This window comes from Uranotaenia lowii, chromosome 1, assembly GCF_029784155.1.
Source record: "Uranotaenia lowii strain MFRU-FL chromosome 1, ASM2978415v1, whole genome shotgun sequence".
Classification (NCBI taxonomy): Eukaryota; Metazoa; Arthropoda; class Insecta; order Diptera; family Culicidae; genus Uranotaenia; species Uranotaenia lowii.
In genome coordinates, this window is record NC_073691.1 from 84,253,493 (window position 1) to 84,275,634 (window position 22,142).

General features: G+C 42.3%; 1 protein-coding gene across 4 annotated transcripts in view; it reads left to right on the forward strand.

Moving 5' to 3' along the window:
• The window catches only part of LOC129739900 (E3 ubiquitin-protein ligase TRIP12), a 47,525-nt gene extending 28,519 nt beyond the window's left edge, over window positions 1-19,006 (forward strand). For all 4 annotated transcript variants that reach the window (XM_055731441.1, XM_055731442.1, XM_055731440.1 and 1 more), the window contains 8 exons: window positions 2,562-8,288; window positions 8,355-8,694; window positions 8,766-9,127; window positions 9,193-9,489; window positions 15,822-16,508; window positions 16,570-16,758; window positions 16,817-17,018; window positions 17,092-19,006. In XM_055731441.1, coding sequence (XP_055587416.1) covers window positions 2,802-8,288; window positions 8,355-8,694; window positions 8,766-9,127; window positions 9,193-9,489; window positions 15,822-16,508; window positions 16,570-16,758; window positions 16,817-17,018; window positions 17,092-17,555 — 8,028 coding nt within the window. In that variant the 5' untranslated portion in view covers window positions 2,562-2,801 and the 3' untranslated portion in view covers window positions 17,556-19,006. The remainder of the gene's footprint in view (window positions 1-2,561; window positions 8,289-8,354; window positions 8,695-8,765; window positions 9,128-9,192; window positions 9,490-15,821; window positions 16,509-16,569; window positions 16,759-16,816; window positions 17,019-17,091) is intronic.
• The last annotated feature ends 3,136 nt before the right edge of the window (window positions 19,007-22,142 follow it).

Below are 22,142 nucleotides of genomic sequence, written 5' to 3' on the forward strand. Positions count from 1 at the left end.
ATGTTAAAGTTATTGGAATTTAGTAGTAAAATATTCTATAGCATTTGAAAAAGAGGAGAATATTGCATGATATTTATTTCCTGAAGAATTCATGTTATGAAAGGTAATTTTATCTGGTATAATGTTAAATGTTGTTTAAGCTACATATGTAATCTGATAACATACTTCACTTTAAATATGGTTCAGTCTAATAGAACACGTGCGAAGCAACTCCACACTTCCTCCCCAGCTATAAAGAAGACACGAGGAGGAGGCAAACGGTACATTGGCTTTAAGTCGTCGTGTGTTTTGATCAGGCAGCTCTGTCGATGACGATTTGGTCGTTTGTAGGGTGTTTTGATTTGCCCCTGATGGTTGCGACTTCTGGGTATATAAGCTGCTATGTCGTGCTTGTCGCGTTGACTGGGTTGACTAGGTAATCAGCTGATTGGGGTTTTCCTTCTTTTATACCGTATTTGTTTTCACCACCCGAAAGTGTTGCACCTTCCAAGCTGAAAACGAGCATGAATCGAGTTTTGCACCCACCTTTGTTGGTGTACGTGAAATCGGCAGTGTCAACAGAAAACATCAAGCTGTCAAAAATCCATTACAGCTGGTATTTGTTTTCGTTTGATTTCGAAAATTGAAACAAATTTACTTTAGTTGATCATTGTCTAGTAAATAATATGAAAATTTTAACATGAATTTATGTATTATGTTGAATTGTGAAGATTTCAGATTTATTTTGCTTGGTAGATTCGCTTCTGGCTCTGATGATAACTGCAATACCGGCTGATTCTGGGCGGTCCATGTTTGCTGCTGCTAGACTGCAGTTACCCCAGCTTGAAGGTTCCGGTATTTTGAACGTTTATTCCTCGCAAATCTCATCTTCGTTCGAGTACCTATTTCCGTTTCCAGATTACAAAAGAAAAATTCTTGGAAGTCAAATTGGCGAACTCAGATCGCGGAAGTCGGGGGAGAAAATTTTGCTAACAGACCGAAACGAACGAAATTCAAATACGAGTGTAGTCTCGAACTAACGTTTTTGAAGGGCAACGGGTGGGAATCCGGGACTTGGCGCAACCGAGCATCGTCACCCTAAGGCACAGCTCGAAGCAGAGTAGCTTCGATGCAGCTGAACGATTCTTGCTGTGGAGACCAACTTATAGGACCCTCCCGAACAAGAAAACTTTTCGGTTTGGGCGATTCCACCAGATCTTTGGGTTGGCCTTTTTGCACTCGGATTTGCTGCTCTTTTTCGTCATCGCCTGGAACCGATTGCAGCAAGCCTTTGTAGTGAATAAGGTATATTATTAGTCATAAACAACGAAGTTGAATGTAGCTTTACAGGATGAATGATATAATTATTAGGAAAGAATTTGAATAAGTGTTTTTAGCGCAAACGCTTCGGTAACCGTTTGATTAGGATGAAGTATTGGCGAGAATATTGAATTGCTGAAGAGTAAAAGAGAAAAGAATAAATTAATCGGATCGATGAAAGAACATCAAACGTAGGAGAGCATTCTATCTGTGATTGTTGCTGAAGATAGACGCGCCGAAATAAATTTAAAAAAAACGCGAAGAAATCCGTCGCGAGATACTGACGTTAGGATACGACAGCCTTCTGGGCACATTTCTTCTTGGGAGCGTTGTTTGCTTTGGAACGTGCCATCCAGGTGAAATTCTCCGCCTCTGTTGGAAACGGCACTGGTATTGAATCCGGAACAAGTTTCCGTTCTTCGGGATAATAAAGAGAAAAAAACAGCTCGAACGCAATTTTTGCGGTATAGAAATAAACCAACCAGCTGATATTTGTTTACATCGAGAAGCACGTGCTGTCAAAATTCATGATAGTATTGGTGAGAGCGCAAGCAACACCGAACATTTTCAGAGTGTTCCACCGTCCACTTTATGGTGCACTACCAGTGGACTACTCATCCTGAAAACGAGCATGAAAACAGCAAAAAGTGCACTACCGGTAGTGCCCCGGTGCACCACCACACGAAAACAAATTCTCTATTAGTGTGTGCGCGTGTGTGTATATAAACTCATGCTTCGGCGCGTGCATGCCTTGTGGTGTGTTAAGTTCTTGTTGAATTGTGCTCTCTGTTTGCTCGTAGGAGAAAAAAATATGGTACCTAGCTTCAACTTTCGTAGTGTTCATTTGTTTGCCGTATAATGAAAACCATCCAGGTTTAGCTAAAAAAAAAATTTACGTCGTGAACAAAATGGTAGAAAACGCGATTAGTTGTGAATATTTTTAAGTAGAGATGTACCAAATAGTGGTATTTGGCGAACGGCCGAATACCGAATATTGATTGACCTTTCCAACTATTCGGTCGAATATTCTATTGGATTGTTAATAAAAATACAAAAGCGATAATTAAAATTTCCTTCGGTCTGTTCGGCCGAATACTTAGCTCATCTATTCGGTCTAACGATTTTTGGGCGGTATTCGGCCAGCCCAATATTCGGTACATCTCTAAACCTACAGTTATAATATTTTCATATGTATACAATCTATAAATTTAGAACAATGCAGTGTCTTATTATTTTTTTCCTTTTTCTTTATTAAATTTCAGAGTCTACCTTTGAAAGGCATAATTTACGCTACCGGACATTTAATATCCAACGTCATTGCCGAATAAGACGTCTCCAATTCCCCATCGTATCGATCGATCGAACAGGTCTTAAATATCTCACCAAGAGACATAGTAGCAGTTAGGCAATATCCGGCAACCCGCCAGCCACCGAGCGAAGACACGCCAAATAGCGACGGGTATGCAATTTAATGGACACAGGGAGACGTCTAAGTGTCGTCTATGGCCGAATCCGTTGGTAAGCAAGTGCTCTCTGCAGTGACGGAGGGGCATCATCATCAGCAGCAGCCACATCATCGGAATCTTCATCAGTCAGCAGCAGCCGCCGTCGCCACAAGTAGTAGCTATAGTACCAGCAGCAGTAGCCGAAGATCTAAAGTAAGGTCTTCGCAACAAACCGCCACGGATCTCCGGCAGGCTCACAACAATAGTACCAGCATTAATCGCAAAAGAAGGCACGATCCGGAAGAAAATTTAGGTGCAGGTAGCAGCAGTAGCAGCGCAAACACCACCACCAACACTACCAGTGGTTGTTTTGTAGTGAAAACACTCAATAATCCAACACCTTCGCCGATTGCATTCAGAACACGTTCGCGAACCGTCTCTAAGGAAATACCGTTGGGCCGCAAGGCCCGTGCAGTATCACCTGTGGTGGACGTACGCAACAAACGCCACAGTGTTCCCTACAGCGCTAGCAGTAGTAGTAGCTCATCTACAAGCGCCATTCGATCATCGTTTCATGAAAGTACAAAGATCACCAGCAATACTAACAACAGCAGCAGCAGTACAAGCACTAATCATACGAATTCGGGCGTTTCGGTTCTTATTCTAACACCGAGTGCATCGACATTGTCCTGCTCAACAAACGCGTCTCCCCTATCGGTAGCCCTGTCCATCAGTAGCAGTTCTTCACTGTCTTCGTTTATAGGAGCCGGCAGTAGCAGCAGCAGTACTACATCATCTAAATCGCAGCACCATCAGTACGGATTAGACTGCGGGGATAGTACTGCCAGTAGCAGCAGCCGTGGAGGAAGTGTTAGTTCCATAGCATCATCATCGCGTTCAATTGAAAAACGCAAAAGACGGAAAAGCGGTTCAAAGCTTACCAAAAAACTCGTTGAACGTCTATTTAAAGAAGAACCGGCAGGCGACACCCGTAGGCAGGGTTCCCGCCAAGAGAGATTACCTAGTACGGTGGAAGAAGGGCGTAACCTACGTTCAAATCATCATCATCAGCAGCAGCAGCAGCAGTTTTACCTAGATACAACAGTAGCTGGTGGAACATCCGGAGCATCCGCTTCATCACAGCCAGTAGTAGTTTTTTCTTCGACAACCGTTCCGAAAAAGCGACAGAAAGTGGGGGACCAACATTTGGACAGTACGGGCAGCAGCCATAAAGCCCCGAACCTGGGGGCACGTCTAGCTCGTAGCAGCGGAGGTAGGGAGCCCCACCATCATCAACAACAACAGCAGCAGCAACACCAACTCTATCATTCCGGTTCAAGCAGTGGTGGTCATTTTGGTGGCAGCAGCAGCAGTCACAGTACGCAGGGGCACCTACCCAGCAGTCTGCTAAGACGTAGTTCTCGTGGTAAAGGTTCCCATCAATCCGCAACAACGGGTTCTTGTGTCAGCTCGAACACCGCCAGTCCCAGCCAGCAGAATCAACAACAGCCACAATCATCGCAGACTTCGCGTTCGGGCAGCCATCGTGGTGGTGGTTCCGGTAGTACTTCGGCCCATCTTAACGTGGCTGGAACTTCCGGTGCTGCTGCCAAGGGCTCGTCCTCGTCTAAAGGTGCATCGTCTTCATTCGCCAACAACAATAACTCAACCTCACTTGGTTCAGTAGCAACGAGTATCGGCTACGACCCTACAGCGGCCCCTCCCGGACCATCTAATTCAGCAATGGCGAATGATGGTTCTCGCAGTAACAATAACAATGAGCACCATCAGCACCATCAACAAAGCTCATCGAGCTCATCGCATCCCTTCATCAAATTGCACAAAACTACAAGCCTGGGAACATCAGTGGCCGGCACTTCATCACAAATTGATGTCAGTATGATAAATACAGCCAATTCGGGCGCAGTCGGTGGTACAGCAGTCGCTTCCGGTAATCTGGGGGCATCTGCTACCGCTCCACATCCCGATTCCGAAAGTGACGATAGCGAAGTTGGTCGATTACAAGCGCTACTCGAAGCTAGGGGTCTTCCCCCACATCTGTTTGGTGCGCTCGGTCCCAGAATGCATCATCTGCTTCACCGAACCATGGGAGCTAATAGCAGCTCCAAAGCACAACAGCTGCTCCAAGGGTTGCAGTGTCAAGATGAAAGCCAACAACTTCAAGCCGCTATCGAAATGTGTCAAATGTTAGTTATGGGCAATGAAGACACCTTGGCAGGATTTCCAATCAAACAGGTTGTTCCGGCTTTAATTACACTGCTCCGAATGGAACACAACTTCGATATCATGAACAATGCTTGTCGAGCTCTTGCTTACATGCTTGAAGCATTGCCACGTTCGTCCGGTACCGTTGTTGATGCCATCCCTGCATTCCTTGAAAAGCTACAGGTTATCCAGTGTATGGACGTCGCAGAACAAAGCCTAACGGCCCTAGAAATCCTTTCCCGTCGCCACAACAAAAGCATTTTACAGGCGAACGGTGTTTCGGCCTGCCTCACGTATCTCGACTTTTTCTCAATTAATGCCCAACGAGCAGCCTTGGCCATAACGGCAAATTGCTGCTTGAATCTACATACTGAAGAGTTTCACTTTGTCAAAGAATCACTACCTCTACTGGCTAGACTACTAGCTCAGCAGGATAAGAAAAGTGTTGAGAGTATTTGTACTGCATTTTACCGTATGGTGGACAGTTTCCAGCATGATCCAACCGTTCTACAAGAAATTGCCAGTATGGAGCTGTTGAAAAACTGCCAACAACTACTGGTGGTAACTCCATCGGTACTCAACTCAGGAACATTTACCAATGTGGTTCGTATGCTGAGTGTCATGTGTGCCAACTGTCCGGATTTGGCAATTACACTTCTCAAAAATGATATAGCTTCAACTCTACTGTATCTTCTTACTGGTTCTGCTGATCCAGTCACGGTAGATGTAGAACTAGTGCCACGAAGCCCTTCGGAACTGTATGAAATTACTTGTCTAATCGGAGAACTAATGCCACGTCTACCAACAGATGGCATTTTCGTCGTTGATTCGCTTCTCGAAAGAACTCAAGCGAATGTCCAAGATGCTGTACAATGGCAGTGGAAAGACGATCGCGGCGTGTGGCGTCCTTATTCTTCTATTGACTCTCGAATGATAGAGGCAGCGCATTTGAACTCGGATGACGAGATTAGCCTCAGTACTCTTGGTCGAACCTATACAATTGATTTCCATTCGATGCAACAGATTAACGAAGATACAGGCACGACGCGAGCCGTTCAGCGCAAGATCAATCATGCTTTGCTCGCTCAACAACAAGGCACAATGATTATAGCGGCTGGAACACTGGCTACGATAACACCTGGTGGATCGGTGGCAGCAGCAAACATTTCCAATGAAACAGGAGAATCGATAACTAATGTTGCTGGAGTAACAGGATGCGTCAATTTGGCAACACGCCCACCGAACGCGATAAGGGATGCTAGAATAGCATGTCTGAAGGAAGAACGTGGTCTTGCTGCTGAATTTATAAAGAACCTCTTCTCGGTTTTGTATGAAGTTTACAGTTCATCGGCTGGCCCATCAGTTCGTTATAAATGTTTACGAGCGCTTCTTCGTATGGTGTATTTTGCTAATGCTGATCTTTTGAGAGAGGTGCTAAAAAATCAACTGGTTTCATCGCATATTGCAGGAATGATGGCTTCAAATGATTTAAGAATTGTAGTTGGGGCATTACAAATGGCTGAAATTTTGATGCAAAAGCTTCCCGAAGTGTTTGGAACACACTTTCGCCGTGAGGGTGTCATGCATCAGATCAACCAGCTGACAGATCCTTCGATTCCGATTTGCGCTGCTCCTTCGCCGAAATCGGGAGCTCAAAGTGCTCCTTCTTCGGCCACTTTCCAACCACACAATACATTTGACTTTGACAGTGCCATCGCCTCAAGTTCAAAAACTACATCGCAGGCGATAGCAATAGTTGGTGGCGGGGGTCCACACGTCAAAAATCTAAACTCTGCAATGATGATGGCCAGCAAAATGAGTATGTCGATGCCTTCAACCAGTACCACGCTACTACACTCCCCGACGACAGCGAACATGCCTGGTACATCCAGTAGTTTTACAGCTATCAATCTTAATGCATCCGCCAAAGCTCTTCATCATAATCACCATCATCACCAGCACCAACAACAGATGTCATCAAGCTCTATTCATTTGGAATCGCTGGCCGCTGCCAACTTGCAATCGGGCATACCTGGAGCCGTTGCTGCTCCCAACAATGGCAATATCTTACTAAACGCTATCTACAGCTCTCCAATTCCAATCAATCAGCCAACAGCGCATCTGCATCAAACGGCCATAGAAGCTGGAACAAGCAAACAGCAACCCACCCATTTGTACCAGACCCACCACTTCCCAGACACATTTGCTTACAATGCAGAACAAGGTATCCTTACTTCACCACTGGCGACTACCTCGGGACCGCCGGGTGCAACTCTCGTGGCCACTACGATGGCATCCGCCACTCATCATGACACCCGATCTCACAGCCCCGGTCAACTGAAAGTATCCGATATCCTCAAACGTAAAGTTCCACCAAAACGAAAGTCACAAAGCAGTTCAAAATCGAAGTCGCGCCAAGAAGACACTGCTAGCAGCTCAGGATCGGCAGTTAGTCATGCTCTGGCTAGTGGATCATCCACAGCAGCCGGAACATCCGGTACATCGACAACGTCATCTGTTATGCAAGAGCTTATAAACAAAGCCACCACCTTAGGATCTTCATCTGGCAGGAATACTCCTTCGTCGAGTGCACGGTCTCGCTTCTCCGGTGCTTCATCAAAGACTACATCCTTCCTTGCATCTTTAAATCCAGCACGTTGGGGACGGCAATCTTCGTCGTCGTCCCATCACTCTAATACTTCTTATGGAAAAGAGAGCACAAGTGTACTGGCAAAAAGCCAATCAAATTCCAATTTGATTGCCGCTGGTAATCGTGAAAAAGCTCGTCAATGGATTCGTGAACAGGCTATAAATTTTGTAACCCGTCACTCCTCCGATGGAATTGGTGTTGCTCCAGGATCAGGACAACATCCGGCCTGTTCGATTTTAGCTCGCCTAACAGGCGCTATCCAAAAACTAGAAAGCAACCGCGATCACTGTTTATTGGCACTTAAAGAGTTACGCGATATTCTGATTGAGAGTGATATATCACCCTTCGAAGTTAACCACTCAGGGCTCATCCGTGCCATGCTTAGCTTCATGGCCACCGAAGACAACCAACAACAGCAGGTAGAAAGAGCTGATCGCTTGCGAATGTTTTTGCACGTGTTTGCCAATCTTCCCTTGGATCGAAATTACTCTAGTTCAACTGTTCCTGTGACCCTCAATCCGGCCCCTTTCAGTGCGTTTGTGGCTAAGCTCAACGGATGTGTTACCCAACTAGAGCAGTTCCCAGTCAAGGTACATGATTTCCCTGCAGGTGTTGGTGGGCGATCCAATACAAGTGCTCTTAAATTCTTCAATACCCATCAGCTGAAGGTTGGTTTAAGCGGAATGTAAAATAGAGAAAAGATTCTTCTAATGAATGAAATTTTTGTTTTTTAGTGTAACTTACAGCGTCATCCAGAATGCACAAATTTGCGCCAATGGAAGGGCGGCACCGTTAAAATAGATCCACTTGCTCTGGTACAGGCTATCGAGCGCTATCTTGTTGTGCGTGGATATGGGGGAATACGGGTTGATAGTGAAGAAGATTCCGAGGAAGACATAGACAATATCGATGCGGCTGCGATGATATCCATGGGTGGCTCCAAGCATAAACTGCAATTTTTGATCGGAGAACATGTACTGCCGTATAACATGACCGTGTATCAAGCTATTCGACAGTATTCGCCGCTGGTAAACGACCAGTCTGAAACTGACACAGACACGGAGACACCAATTGGTAAATGGATCATTGTTGAAGTTGTAAAACATCAAACTTTTTTTAACTGTTTTTTTTTTTTTTCATTACAGGAAGTGCAAGTATCTGGGTGCAACAACATACCATTTATTATCGCCCTGTCGATGAAGATTCTAACTCTAGTTCTAAAAGCGGTACTTCGAGTTCATCTCGTAAAAATAGCAAAAATTCACAATCAAAGATTATGCGCCGTAAGCCAGAATTTTGGATTGATGGAAGTGCACCAGCAGTGGTTTCTCCACTAGTGTCCTTTTTGAATTCTAAACTTCCAGAAATAGTTACAGTACAGGACGCCTCATTGGATGCCCTCTGTATGTTAAGGATCATCAATGCATTAAATCGTCATTGGTCCTCGTTGTATTTCTCGGTGCCCCAAGTTCATATTGTGCCGCAGACGGAATTCATCCATTCAAAGGTAATTTTCTAGCAAGGCTTCTGTCAAGTTAACATTTTGATGTTCATTTTAATTTATGTTTTCAGATAGCTGCAAAAGCAAGCCGGCAACTACAAGACCCATTGGTCATTATGACAGGTAATTTACCTCAATGGCTCCAACAGATTGCAGCTGCCTGTCCTTTCCTGTTTCCTTTCGAAACTCGGCATCTGCTGTTCTATGCCGTCTCCTTTGACCGCGATCGTGCTCTGCAGCGTCTGCTCGACACAACGCCAGATCTCAACTCGGCAGATACGAGCGAAAGGGTTACTCCGCGATTAGACCGTCGTAAACGTGCCATTTCCAGGGATGATATTCTCAAGCAAGCCGAATCTATTATACAGGTATATAAAATAGTTGGTTTGTTGAAATATTATTATTATTTAAAACTAGTTTATTAAAGGCCTTTTACTTTTACAAAGTTTCAATGTGCCGAGTGTATTCGTTTCACTAGGTTAGTAGGGAGGGGGCCGTAATAGTCGCGGCGACTCAACAGTTAAAAAAAAAAAACTTTAAACAGGGGAAAAGGAAGGGATTTATAGGGGTTATTCTTAAATATCAGTTTTCCATTAGGGTCCGGTGGTGGCCTCCTGTAGCTGTGGTTTCGGTAGCTACGGTTGGTATCAGTTTCCGATCTTCTGGCCAGCCTTTAGGAATGTGTCGAACCCGTTGGATGAGAGGTGGTACTAATAAATAAACAAAACAGACATTAAATGAAGAACACACAAGGGGAGAGTTTACGTGGATAAGCGGATTAAACGACCAAGTCAGACAGCTTGAGATATTTGTAAATTGGGAACAAATATCCAAAATCTAAGTTTGCCAAAATGTCTCGAATTGGAACACCAGGTAGTCTACCTCGGGCCCTAAGGGTATCCAGTAGCCAAGCCCTCGTTTGACCATACCTTTCACACGTCCATACAACATGATCAATGTCGTGGTAGCCATCCCCACAAACGCAAACATTGGTTGCAGCGAGATTAATACGAAACAAGTGCGCGTCAAGCCAGCAGTGATTTGACATGAGCCGAGAAATCACGCGAATGAAGTCGCGACTCAAGTTAAAATGCTTAAACCATGCCTTCGTCGGAACCTTAGGGATAATCGTATGGAGCCAACGTCCCTTTGTGCCATTATCCCAGCTAGACTGCCAAGCGTTAATCGCTAAAGTGCGAGGAATTGAAAAGTATTCATTGTAAGTTATAATCCTCTCAAAGATTTCACCTTGTAACGCGCCCACCTTAGCCAATGAGTCCGCCTTCTCATTGCCTTGTATAAGACAATGAGACGGGATCCAAGCTAAGGTAATCCTATACGAATTTTCGATCAGAGCGCCCAATATCCCTGAAATTTCCAGCAAGAAATGGGAAGAGCGCTTCATCAGTTTCATCGATCGAATCGCCTCAACGGAGCTGAGACTATCCGAATAGATGAAATAGTGGTCTACGGGCAGTGTGCGAATGTGTTCCAAGGTGCAATAAATAGCGGCTAGCTCAGCAGTGTAAACGGAGCATGGCTCTCGAAGCTTGAACGAAGCTTCAAAGCCCTCATTATACACTGCGAAGCCAGTCGCGTTGTCGATTCTAGAACCATCAGTAAAGAACATTTTTATAGGATCAATTTCACGTACTTTTGAAGCAAAGATTGAAGGAATAATGTTGGGTCGGACGTGATCTGGTATTCCACGGATATCAGCGGTCATGGACAGATCGAATCTTATCAAGGAACTGCTACTCGGGTAAAAGTGACTCGTGTCCGAATTTAATAAAGAAGGATTTATTTCTAATTGACTAAAAGTTTTATAATTATTTACATATTTTACTTGCGGATTAATATTCATAAGTCTCTCCAAATTTTCTATCACCAAAGGATTCATAGTTTCACTTCGAATTAGGAAACGTAGCGATAAATCGAAGAACCGATATTTCAACGGCATGACTCCCGCCAGTACTTCGAGACTCATCGTATGTGTCGACTGCATACAACCCATGGCAATACGCAAACAACGATACTGTATTCGTTTTAGTTTGATCAAGTGAGTTTTCGCGGCGGACTCAAAGCAAAAGCTTCCGTATTCTATGACCGACAGTATCGTTGTTTGGTATAACCTGATGAGGTCCTGTGGATGAGCACCCCACCAGGTTCCAGTAATCGTTCGAAGAAAATTGATTCTCTTTTGGCATTTTTGAGTCAAGTACCTAATATGTTTTCCCCAGAGGCATTTAGAGTCGAACCAGACACCCAAATATTTAAAACTAAGAGATTGAGTTAGAGTTCTACCCATCATAAGGAGCTCTATTTGAGGAGGGGAATGCTTCCTTGAAAAAACTACTAACTCGGTTTTACTAGGCGAAAACTCGATGCCTAGATTCCTGGCCCAATATGATAAATTATTAAGAGTTTCTTGTAACGGAGGTTTAATTTGGGTGCCTTTTTTACCTGTGATATGAACAACACAGTCATCCGCAAGCTGTCTTAGCGTGCAATTTTGTGCCATACAAGCATCGATTTCTCGGACATAAAAGTTGTATAGCAGGGGGCTTAAACATGAGCCTTGGGGTAGACCCATGTAACTAATTCGTTCAACTTTGGTTTCTCCATGGCTAAAATGCATGATTTTTTCAGACAACAGGTTATACAGAAAATTGTTCAAAATTGGTGAAAGTCCGCAAGAGTTAAGATTACTAGATAGCACTTCTATGGACACCGAATCGAATGCCCCTTTGATGTCCAGAAATACTGCCCCCATCTGCTCTTTTTGGGCAAACGCCAATTGAATGTCTGATGAAAGTAATGCTAGACAGTCGTTCGTACCCTTGCCCCTACGGAATCCAAATTGTGTACTTGACAACAGGTTGTTTGATTCAACCCATTTATCCAGCCGAAAGAGAATCATTTTTTCGAGCAATTTCCGGAGACACGAGAGCATTGCAATCGGCCTATACGAGTTGTAATCAGAAACTGGTTTTCCCGGTTTTTGGATGGCGATGACTTTCACTTGTCTCCAGTCATACGGAACAATGTTCAGCTCCAAACACTTATTGAATAAATTCAACAAGCGTTTCTTAGCGGTATCTGGCAGATTCTTCAACAAGTTGAATTTGATTCTGTCCAGTCCGGGAGCTGAATTGTTGCAAGACCAGAGCGCAAGTGAAAGTTCGACCATCGAGAATTGATCCTCCGTTTCGGAACTATTCTCTGTATCCCGATAGTGTTTCTGAGCTGGTGCTGCGTCCGGGCAGACCTTTTTCGCGAACTGTATCAGCCATCGACTTGAACTTTCTTCAGTTTCGTTCGAAGGAGTGTGATTTCGCATGTTTCGTGCCGTTCTCCAAAGCGTGTGCAAAGACGTTTCTCGAGATAACCCATCCACAAATCGCCGCCAGTACCCCCGTTTCTTGCCCCTGATCAAGTTCTTGAACTTGCGTTCCAAGGCCAAGTAACTTTGGAACTTCTCTGGCAATCCGGTTCTGCGAAACTCAACAAACGCCTTGCACTTTTCTCCTCGCGCGCGTGAGCAATCTCCATCCCACCACGGAGTGGGAGGCCGTTTCTGTATCGTCGAGCTTTCATTCCGTCTGACCTGTGCTCCGATTGCACAGTCCACAATTGTTCCAGAAATAAAACTGTACTCTGCCTCCGGAGACAGTTCGTCTGTTGAGTCGATGGCTTCAATGACATCCGATGCATACTTTTTCCAATCTATATTCCTTGTGAGGTCATAAGGAATATTGATTTCTTCGAGTGGACTACGACCACTGATGATAGAAATATTGATAGGCAAATGATCGCTTCCCTGAGGGTCTTGGATTACCTTCCACGTACAATCCAAACTCAGAGAGGAAGAAGCTAAAGAAAGGTCTAAAATACTATGCTGTGATTGGGATCCATTAATTCGAGTCACATCCCCATTGTTTAAGACAGTCATGTTGAAGTCGTCGCACAGCTCATAAATAATGTTAGCACGTTCATCATCACGTGAGCTACCCCAGCCCACGCCATGGGAGTTAAAATCTCCCAGAACTAGCCGGGGTTCTGGCAGAAGTGAAATAATATTCGCCAATTGGTTCCGGCTAACGCTTGAAGATGGCGGAATATAAACCGAGGCTAGACAAAGGTCTTGACCTTTTATTCTAGCTTGGCAACTAACGACTTCAATACCTGGAGATGGTTGTAGTGGAATACGATAGAAAGAGTGGCATTTCTTGATCCCCAAAAGAACGCCGCCCCCTCTTTGCCCATCACGATCCAGGCGAAATATGTTGTGGCTATGGAAGGGGAAATCTACGTTTGGAGAGAGCCAAGTTTCGCATAAGGCGAACACATCACAATTCAAATTGTGTACCAATATTTTAAATGGGTCTAATTTTGGTAAAATACTTCTGCAGTTCCATTGCAATACAGAAACAATTTCTCTCCCCTCATTGGATGAATTATCCATCGAAAGAAATTGCTTCTGCGATGAGGGTCATTGTGAGAGCTTTCTTTTTCAAGAATTCTCTCAAAAGGGGTACAAACATATTAACCATAGTCCTCCATCCTGCTGGTACACTGAAAAAGTCCAGAATGAACGCAACAATTTCCGAGAATTTCATCTTACCATCAGCCGAAAAGCTGGGAAAACCATTTGACGATGGATCAGATGCAGTTTCTCTGGGAATTGTTGCATTCCTGTTAGCTACTGATGGGCCTGAATTCTGAAGGAAAGCCTGGGGTTTTGACTTCCCAGAAAGTGGAGGAAAGTCCTTCGGGGACGGATTAAAACCCGGAGGACTTTGAATAGGAGGGTTAGAATTACTATTTCCACTCTGAGGATTTCTTTTAGTATTAAGTTTGCTGGCAGCTACTCTGGTTTGGGTTTTAGTGATGCGTTTCCTTTTTGGAGCCTGTGAAACATTATTTTTTGAAAATGGCTCAGTTGATGTTCCTTCACATGGATCCTCCCCTTCGGACTCATGGTCACTTAGAAGGTTAAACTGATTCTCTGAGACGATTGGCAAAGACTTCAGAACCATGTCTCTATAGGACATTTTTACACGATTTTTCAAAGAAGTCTTGATTTTTTCCCGGCGCGATATGTACTTCGGACACGCCGAGAGAGCATGAGATGCTTCCCCAGTGCAATATAAACACCTGTTTGCTGCTGGTGTTGTACACGAAGCTTCCTCATGCTTCTCCCCGCACTTAGAGCAGCGTGCCTGATTGCAGCAGTAGGCGGCCGTATGATCCAACTGCTTGCACTTCTGGCAGAACATGACCGAAGGCACATAAAGTCTCACAGGTAGACGAACCTTCCCGATCGCAACGTAATCAGGAAGTGCAGTGCCGGAAAAGGTAACCCGAAAAGAGTTCGACAGGGAAAACTTTCGTTTTTCCCCCTCGCCAAATGCTGATTTTAATTGTCGCGCGTCCAACACCTTGACCGTTGGAAGAGCAGGATCCTTGAATCGGCCAACCCCTGATTCCATTAGGTCATCGACGGTCAAACCCTCTTCGGTTACCACTCCGTCGATTTCCACGTCACGAGCGGGAACGTAAACGCGATACTCGATCGTAAATCTCTCGTCACAAGCAATGGCGTTTGCTTCCTTCAAGCTACCAACAACAACGCGCATTTTGTTCCGACTCATCGGCTGGTAGCTGACTACGGAAGAGTACGATCGGTCGAGGTCTCGGGAAATCGAAATGGTATTAAGAGGTTTTGATTTGGACCGGAAATAGACTACCCAGGGTCCCGTCGATTCATTTTGGTAAACCCGACGGCGAGGGGCAGATTTGGTCTCTTCATTATTACTTGAGGGAGAAGGGGTAACTTTCTGTAATTTTACAGGAGTACAGTCTAATTGTGGTGAGCTTGGGGTTGGTGAAGAAATCTCGTTATTTGAGGGGGAAGGGGTTTTGCCGAATATGAAGGGTTCCGGCGAAATAGATAATGCACAGGGTTGGTGAGAAGGAGAGGGAATATCTTCGGTATCTGATATATACATAGGTGTATACGGATGGTCCTCATTTCCGAGGACTAGTTTCTCGGAAACATTCCCTTCGGAAAGATCCTCTCGAAAGGGGGGATCCTTACCTGCCTCGCCGTCGTCATCCATTAACCAGTATCTTTCCGAATTAATGGGCTCAAGCGAAGAACAAAACCAGAGATTTGATTAGAAGATAATAAAAAGTAAAAAGTGAAAAGGTAAAAAATTAAATAAAATAAAATAAAAATAAAAACGAAATCAAAAAAGGAAGAACGAAGCGAAAAAAAAAATCAATAAAAAAAACCGATTTTTTTATCGGAAAAATACTTTTTTAAACCCGCCGTGTGTCGGTCTGCTGTCCAACCAAAACGTGGTGTATTGTTTCCCCTTGCTGGCTGCAAGTGTGAACAACTGCCCAGCCTATTGTCTTCTGTTGTGAGGACGATCACTGATTCAGCCAGTTGGAGTATGATGAAAACTTTCACTCGTCACTGATTTCGATAACGCGAACAATCACTTTGTTACCTGGTAACGGCACTTCACTCCGGATTTGTCCGGTAACAGATTTAGATGGCAACCAAACTAATATATATATAGAACTTGTTTCGCGATACACTAGCGGAAAAAACACTACCGTCTTCCTCGAGTGATGCGAGACGAATGGTTTGTTGAAATAGTTTTAGTTATTTTTTTATTTATAATTTCAGGACTTTGGCCATTCGAAGGCCCTTCTTGAGATACAATATGAAAATGAAGTTGGCACTGGACTGGGTCCGACCCTCGAGTTCTACGCTTTAGTGTCAACCGAGCTACAACGCTGTGATTTAGGTTTATGGAACGATAGTGATAGTTACAAGAATAACAACAATCAGCAGACAAGTTCTATCGCGGACAATATCGTTAAATCAGCGTTGAATCAGATTGAAGACGATATCAATGCATCCAATACCATGGCAAGTACATTGCATTCTAGTTCAACGACCGCAACTCCGACGGCGGTTCGTCACTACTCACAACATCAGCAGCAACAACATTTGGACAGCGACCATAATGCCAGCGATAATAGTTTCGTAATAAGCAACGACAATTCGTTGAATATGCTGATTGAACAGTCGGATAATCTACTGCTGAGCAGCAATCCCCAGCAAGCGGAACTAGAAAATAATCAAACGCCGCCCCCACCTATTCAGCAGACACCAAACCAGCAGCATTCGCTTATATCGCCGGGTGCCACACCTGGCAGCAGTGGAGTAGTTTCCTACGTTAATGCCCCACACGGACTTTTCCCTATTCCACTCAGTAAAACGGCCAAAACTTCTCAGATCTCACGCTTGAAGTATAAGTTCAAATTCCTCGGTAAATTTATGGCAAAGGCTGTGATGGATAGTCGAATGGTGAGATTAACTGCAAAACCTCAATTAGAATAGTTTCTATGAAAATTTTTGCTTTTTACAGCTTGACCTCCCCTATTCGATACCTTTCTATCGTTGGATGCTCAGTGAAGATAGTTCTCTAGGATTGGCCGATTTAGACCAAGTCGCTCCAGAAGTGCAAATTACCTTGCTGCGTTTGAACGAAATCGTTAAACAACGTGATATGATCCAAAGCGATCCTAGTATGGATGCAATGGAAAAGACTGAAAAGGTAAGCTTCGTACTTATTATGTTTGAAAATTGTAATCTTAAATAATTTTCTTGGTTAGATTGAATCCCTAGACTTGGACGGATGCCCCATTGCTGATCTTGGATTAGACTTTGTGTTACCCGGTCACTCGAACATTGAATTGCGTCGTGGTGGTCGTGACACGGCCGTTACCATTCACAATCTGCACCAGTACATAGGGCTAGTGACGCACTGGTTCTTAGTGGAAGGTGTTTCAAGACAGTTTGAAGCAATGCGCGAAGGTAAGAGTGTTACATACTATCAGTATACATACTTAATTTTTTTTAAACATTTCCTCCTTTCTTTTGTCAACAGGATTTGATTCAGTATTTCCGATCAACCGCTTGCGCATGTTCTACCCCGAAGAGCTGGAAAACGTGTTCTGTGGCTCAGGTCTCAGTGCAACGTCTCACCAACGCTGGGATACCCGAATGTTAGCTGAGTGCTGCCGAACTGACCACGGGTTTTCGCAGGATTCTCAAGCTATACAGTATTTCTACGATATCCTGAGTAACTACAACCGAGAAGAGCAAAGACTGTTTCTTCAGTTCGTTACTGGTAGTCCGCGTTTGCCCACCGGTGGTTTCAAAGCGCTTACACCACCGTTGACGATCGTGCGTAAAAAAATGGATGGTCAGCAAAATCCAGACGAGTATCTACCATCGGTAATGACCTGCGTTAACTATCTTAAGCTGCCTGACTATTCAAGTCGCGAAACAATGCGTCAGAAACTCAAGATTGCCGCTAGCGAGGGTAGCATGAGCTTCCATCTGTCGTAAGCAGGGAGCTAGGGAGACCATCAGAACGCAGCATCTACCAGCAAGAGCAAACGAACTCAACTAGAACTAGTCGCAGTATGTTTTTTACGTTTTCGTTGTTTATTTCTTAATGCCGGAAAAAATCAAGAGAAATACATTTTCTCATCAACAGCAATGGATGGTATCAACTTTTTTTTTTGTTAACGATAAGCGTGGCGAGCCACGTAAGCTAACACTAAAAACGATAAGAACTTATATCTGAACCAAAAAGAAGGAGAAATATAGTTATTGTGAATAAGGCGTTTCAAGTTGAGGATATAAATACATTTTTAGAGGAAATTTAATCTTTATTTTATTTAAAAAAAAAACCTTGAACGTAGAATAAATCTTGAGATTGAGAACTACATTTCTAATGCCTGTTACGACTCAATGTCATTAACGAGCCAGAGAATCACTGTCTCTTAAATTGAGCATCTTTCACGTTTAAGGCTTTTAACGTTTATTTATGTACAAATTATTATTACTACATTGTACACAATTTTCGCAGTTTTGTTTTTTCTGTTTTATCTTAGGAAAGGTATATCCATCAGGTAATGGGGGAAGGCAGTTGTAAAAACAAGCGCCACTGTGCAATGTATAAAGTACACTAAAACATAGAAATAATCCCCCAAGAAGAAAAAATAATTTCTAAACATTTAGTAGGTAATTGTTTAGCTAACAACAGTGAGAACAAAATATCCTTAGCCGCTAACCGCAAACCACTATTAAAACAAACATACAATCAGCTCGTTCCACACATTTCAGCAGGGTTCCGAATTTGAATGCAAATCATTGCCTGAATTGGATACGAAAATTATTCAGTAGTCCGTATTCGATGAACAATTTCAACCCAAACTCCACTAGCTAAAAAGGATAGGGCGCAAATATAGGTAGTTGCGAAATATGACGTAAAACATCATACCTCTTCTGTTGACTATCATATCCTTTTTTTTTGTATTAAGCATAATAAATCAATCTTTAGATTTTTGAGTTTATTACGAAATTTAAGTCGTTCAGATAAAAAAAAATCGATTGTTTACTTTTTTTCGGCGTTCTAATAACCAGAAGGTAACGATAGTTATCGAATTATAACGGAGTATCAAAAGTATGTATACAGAATCGACTTCCGCTGTTGAAGCAAACATTTTTTATTTTGCAATTACAAATAACGATCATACCGAACTTGGTATAACATACATACAACAAAAAAATATTGAATCTACCCCCTACCCGTATTGAAGTGGATTTTTTGCGTTCGGCAAGGAGCTACCAAAAAAATATTGCAAGCAGAGGTGATGAACAGAGGATTGGTACATAGAATAAAGAAAAAAAAGAGAGTGATGATTGTGATTATGTGTAGTGTAAGACTTACAACTTGATAATATTGATAACGAATCAGTAATAATAAAAAAATATATGAATTTATTGAAAAATAGTGGTTAATTTTAGAGAAAAAAATCTGGACCTATGTACATATACGAAGATGAATCTTCATCTATGAAGAAAATAAAACTCTCGCTAGATTTTCTATTCAGTAATTGAATATAAATCAGACTTATAATTTAAGGAATATTTAAATATTCCTTGCTAATTATTTACAAAAATATAAGAGTTCCTTATACACATTCCGTTCTTTACTATCGGCTGTCAAACGCGAGTCAATGCTGTGAACCGTCTCACAAAAAGACGATTGAACAGAGTTGAACAGTAAATTCACGTTATGTCAATATGTATCGAAATTAAAAATGTTATAGAATTGATGTTGGATGTTATTTTGCCAGAGAATATATGGCCCGGTAAATTTTAAAATTCTTCAATAATTACAAATATTTTCTTCCAGAAACAAAATCGATGTCTATACCCCATGTAGGGGTGGAAAACAGAAGAAAAATACAAAAAAGCGCTCTAATGTGAAATTGATCTGGTTAAATCACTGATCAGTGAGCAGGCATCCAATTTTGTTTCATTAGAATGACCATTCCCAAATCTTTTTTCAAATCGTTGAGAGAGTTTTGCATTGGATAAGTTTACAAGTTTCACCAAAATGGGCATACATCAGCAATGAAACAACAGCTTTATTGATTTTGTTTGGTTCCGGCACGAATTTTTATCATAAACGATTACAATTAATCCGCATAATCAAAAACTGTACACTGAATCTTCAGAATGATTCTGTTCTGATTACATGTATGGTGAGTATTTGTGTTATCTTCCTTTAATACTTTTATTTTTCGCAAATTTTTCGATTCCCAATGCGTCTTTGCTAGAATTGACAAAGATTATTTATGAAAGATAAGTTGAATGATCTCAAAAAAAAAAAAGATTTAAATTTTTTAAAAAAGTGCTCATTTTTCTGTCGAAAAGTAAAAATGCTGCAGCGAATTTTCTATTTGCCGGACAAGTCTGAGAACCTTGGTACATACCTATATCCTTTTTTCCGTCAATCACAATCGCACATGAGATTGAAATTCTGGCATAGAATTAGAAATTAGAAGGCATAGATTTTTGCTTTTTCCGTGCTCATTTGAATTGAATTTAGGTCATTCAATAAAAATCATAATACACGGAAAATAATAAAAAGGTAAAATTTACCGAGATAAAAAGGTGAACGCTCGTGAAAGCCAAAAAGGTAACTTCTACCTCTTCGAGGTGAAACTCACCTCACAGCGAGGTAAAGTTTACCTGAATCGAACTGGAAAAAAAGGTTCAATTCACCGAGAAAAAAGGTGAATCCAAAAAAGGTAAATCTTACCTCGTTGCGAGGTGAAGTTCACCTGAATTGAGCTAAATAAAAAAGTATAATTCACCTAGAAAAAAAAGGTAAATCCAAATAAGGTAAAGCTTACCTCGTAGCGAGGTTAAGTTGACCTGGATTGAACACAAAACGGTACAATTCTTCTCGAAAAAAGGTATTTGCCGAACCCGTTTATTGAGGTTAAGCTGTTTGGTCATTCAGGAACAAGTTTTGTGTGCCTAATATGTGAAAATCGGAATAGAAAGGTAAGTGTTTTCTTAGATATCATTTAGTTGTGCTGGTTCTCGTCATAATACATTGCTTTTGTTTCAGATCGGCACCGGATGACGCTGTATTCCACGTCATCCTCCAGCCGGAAAAGCCGAACCTGACCGGATTAGTCGAACGGAGGAGATCATGAATGTACGCAACGCAGGAGGAATCAGCGGCCATGGCGGCTCAGAAGAACGCGAAGCCGAATTACCAGTCCTTATTGATCTCCAATAAATATATTTTTTCATCTCCAATAAATATAATTTTTAAATATAATTTTTGAATGAATTTTGTATTTTTTTAATCCTTATTGCAGAAACCAATCAAACCAACCATCATTTACCTTTTAAATCAGTAAATGGAAAAACGGTATTATTTACTTGGGGATGAATAACACGAGAGTGTTAAAATCCCAGAAAAACAAAAAAACAAACGGTATTATTTACTATTTTGCTAGGTGAATGCGAAAAAGGTAGAATTTACCTTTTTGCTAGGTGAATTGAAATAAGGTAAAATTTACCTCGAAAGAGGGGTGGAAAAAATTCACCTCGCAAAAAGGTACATTTTACCTTTTTTTTATTTTCCGTGTAATGAAATCTTTTGATATGCGTGCACATTTGGTGCTTTCGCCTTTTTAAAAAGTAACCAAAATTGCAGATTGTACTAAAGCCTAGTCCACACTAGGCAACATGAAGTGCGATTTTTGTTATGAGACGAACTTTGTTGTCTTTTGTTGTTGTTGGAAACCTGAGACGGTCTCAGTGTCTCCCGAAGAAAATGGGAGACGCTGAGACCGTCTCGAGACCAGAGGACTGAACCAGCTGTCAAATCGCATACAAACGCATCGTACCAAATTTTTGGTACCAGAACGTCAGTGTGGTTCCCGAAATTAAACACCTCACCCCATAACAGACTCGGAATAGGGTAACATTTTGGTTGCCGAACGCATCTGTTGCTGTCATACTGCAGATTTAGAATTAATTTTAACAAGGATTATGCTGAAAACTCCGCATTTTGTGCCCAACCATAATTTATTAATGCTACTAAAGATCCCTTTGATTGACATTCCCGAGCCGCAGATATCATTTTAAGGATTATTAAAAAATTGCCTCAGGTTGAATTTTTTGCAATTAGGACGCCATGTTGCCCCTATACGTGTTTCACTCGTTTCATTTTTCTTCTTCCTGTGGGTTTCTTGACTGAAAACTTGGTACGGGAATTTTTGTTTTCTTCAGCCCCTTGCTCGAGACGAACCGTCCCCTAGTGTGGACTAGGCTTAAAGCCTTAAAAAAAATTGGAGTAAGTAACTTATTTTGTACGTCTGGAACTCAACTTGCACGCAAGACAAATTGCCAACCTGAAAAATCTAAATACACTGAATGAAAATAAGACCAATTTTTTCTTATTTAGTCGTGATTTTTAATCCTTTTCACCGTTCTTATGGATCGGAGCGCATCTGAAGCCTATAGCAAAAATTATCCATTACAAGATTCGGAACTCTTGCAGAAATCGACGGACAAAATCCAAAAGCGCCACCATCAAATGCTGCGGCAGAAATGCAA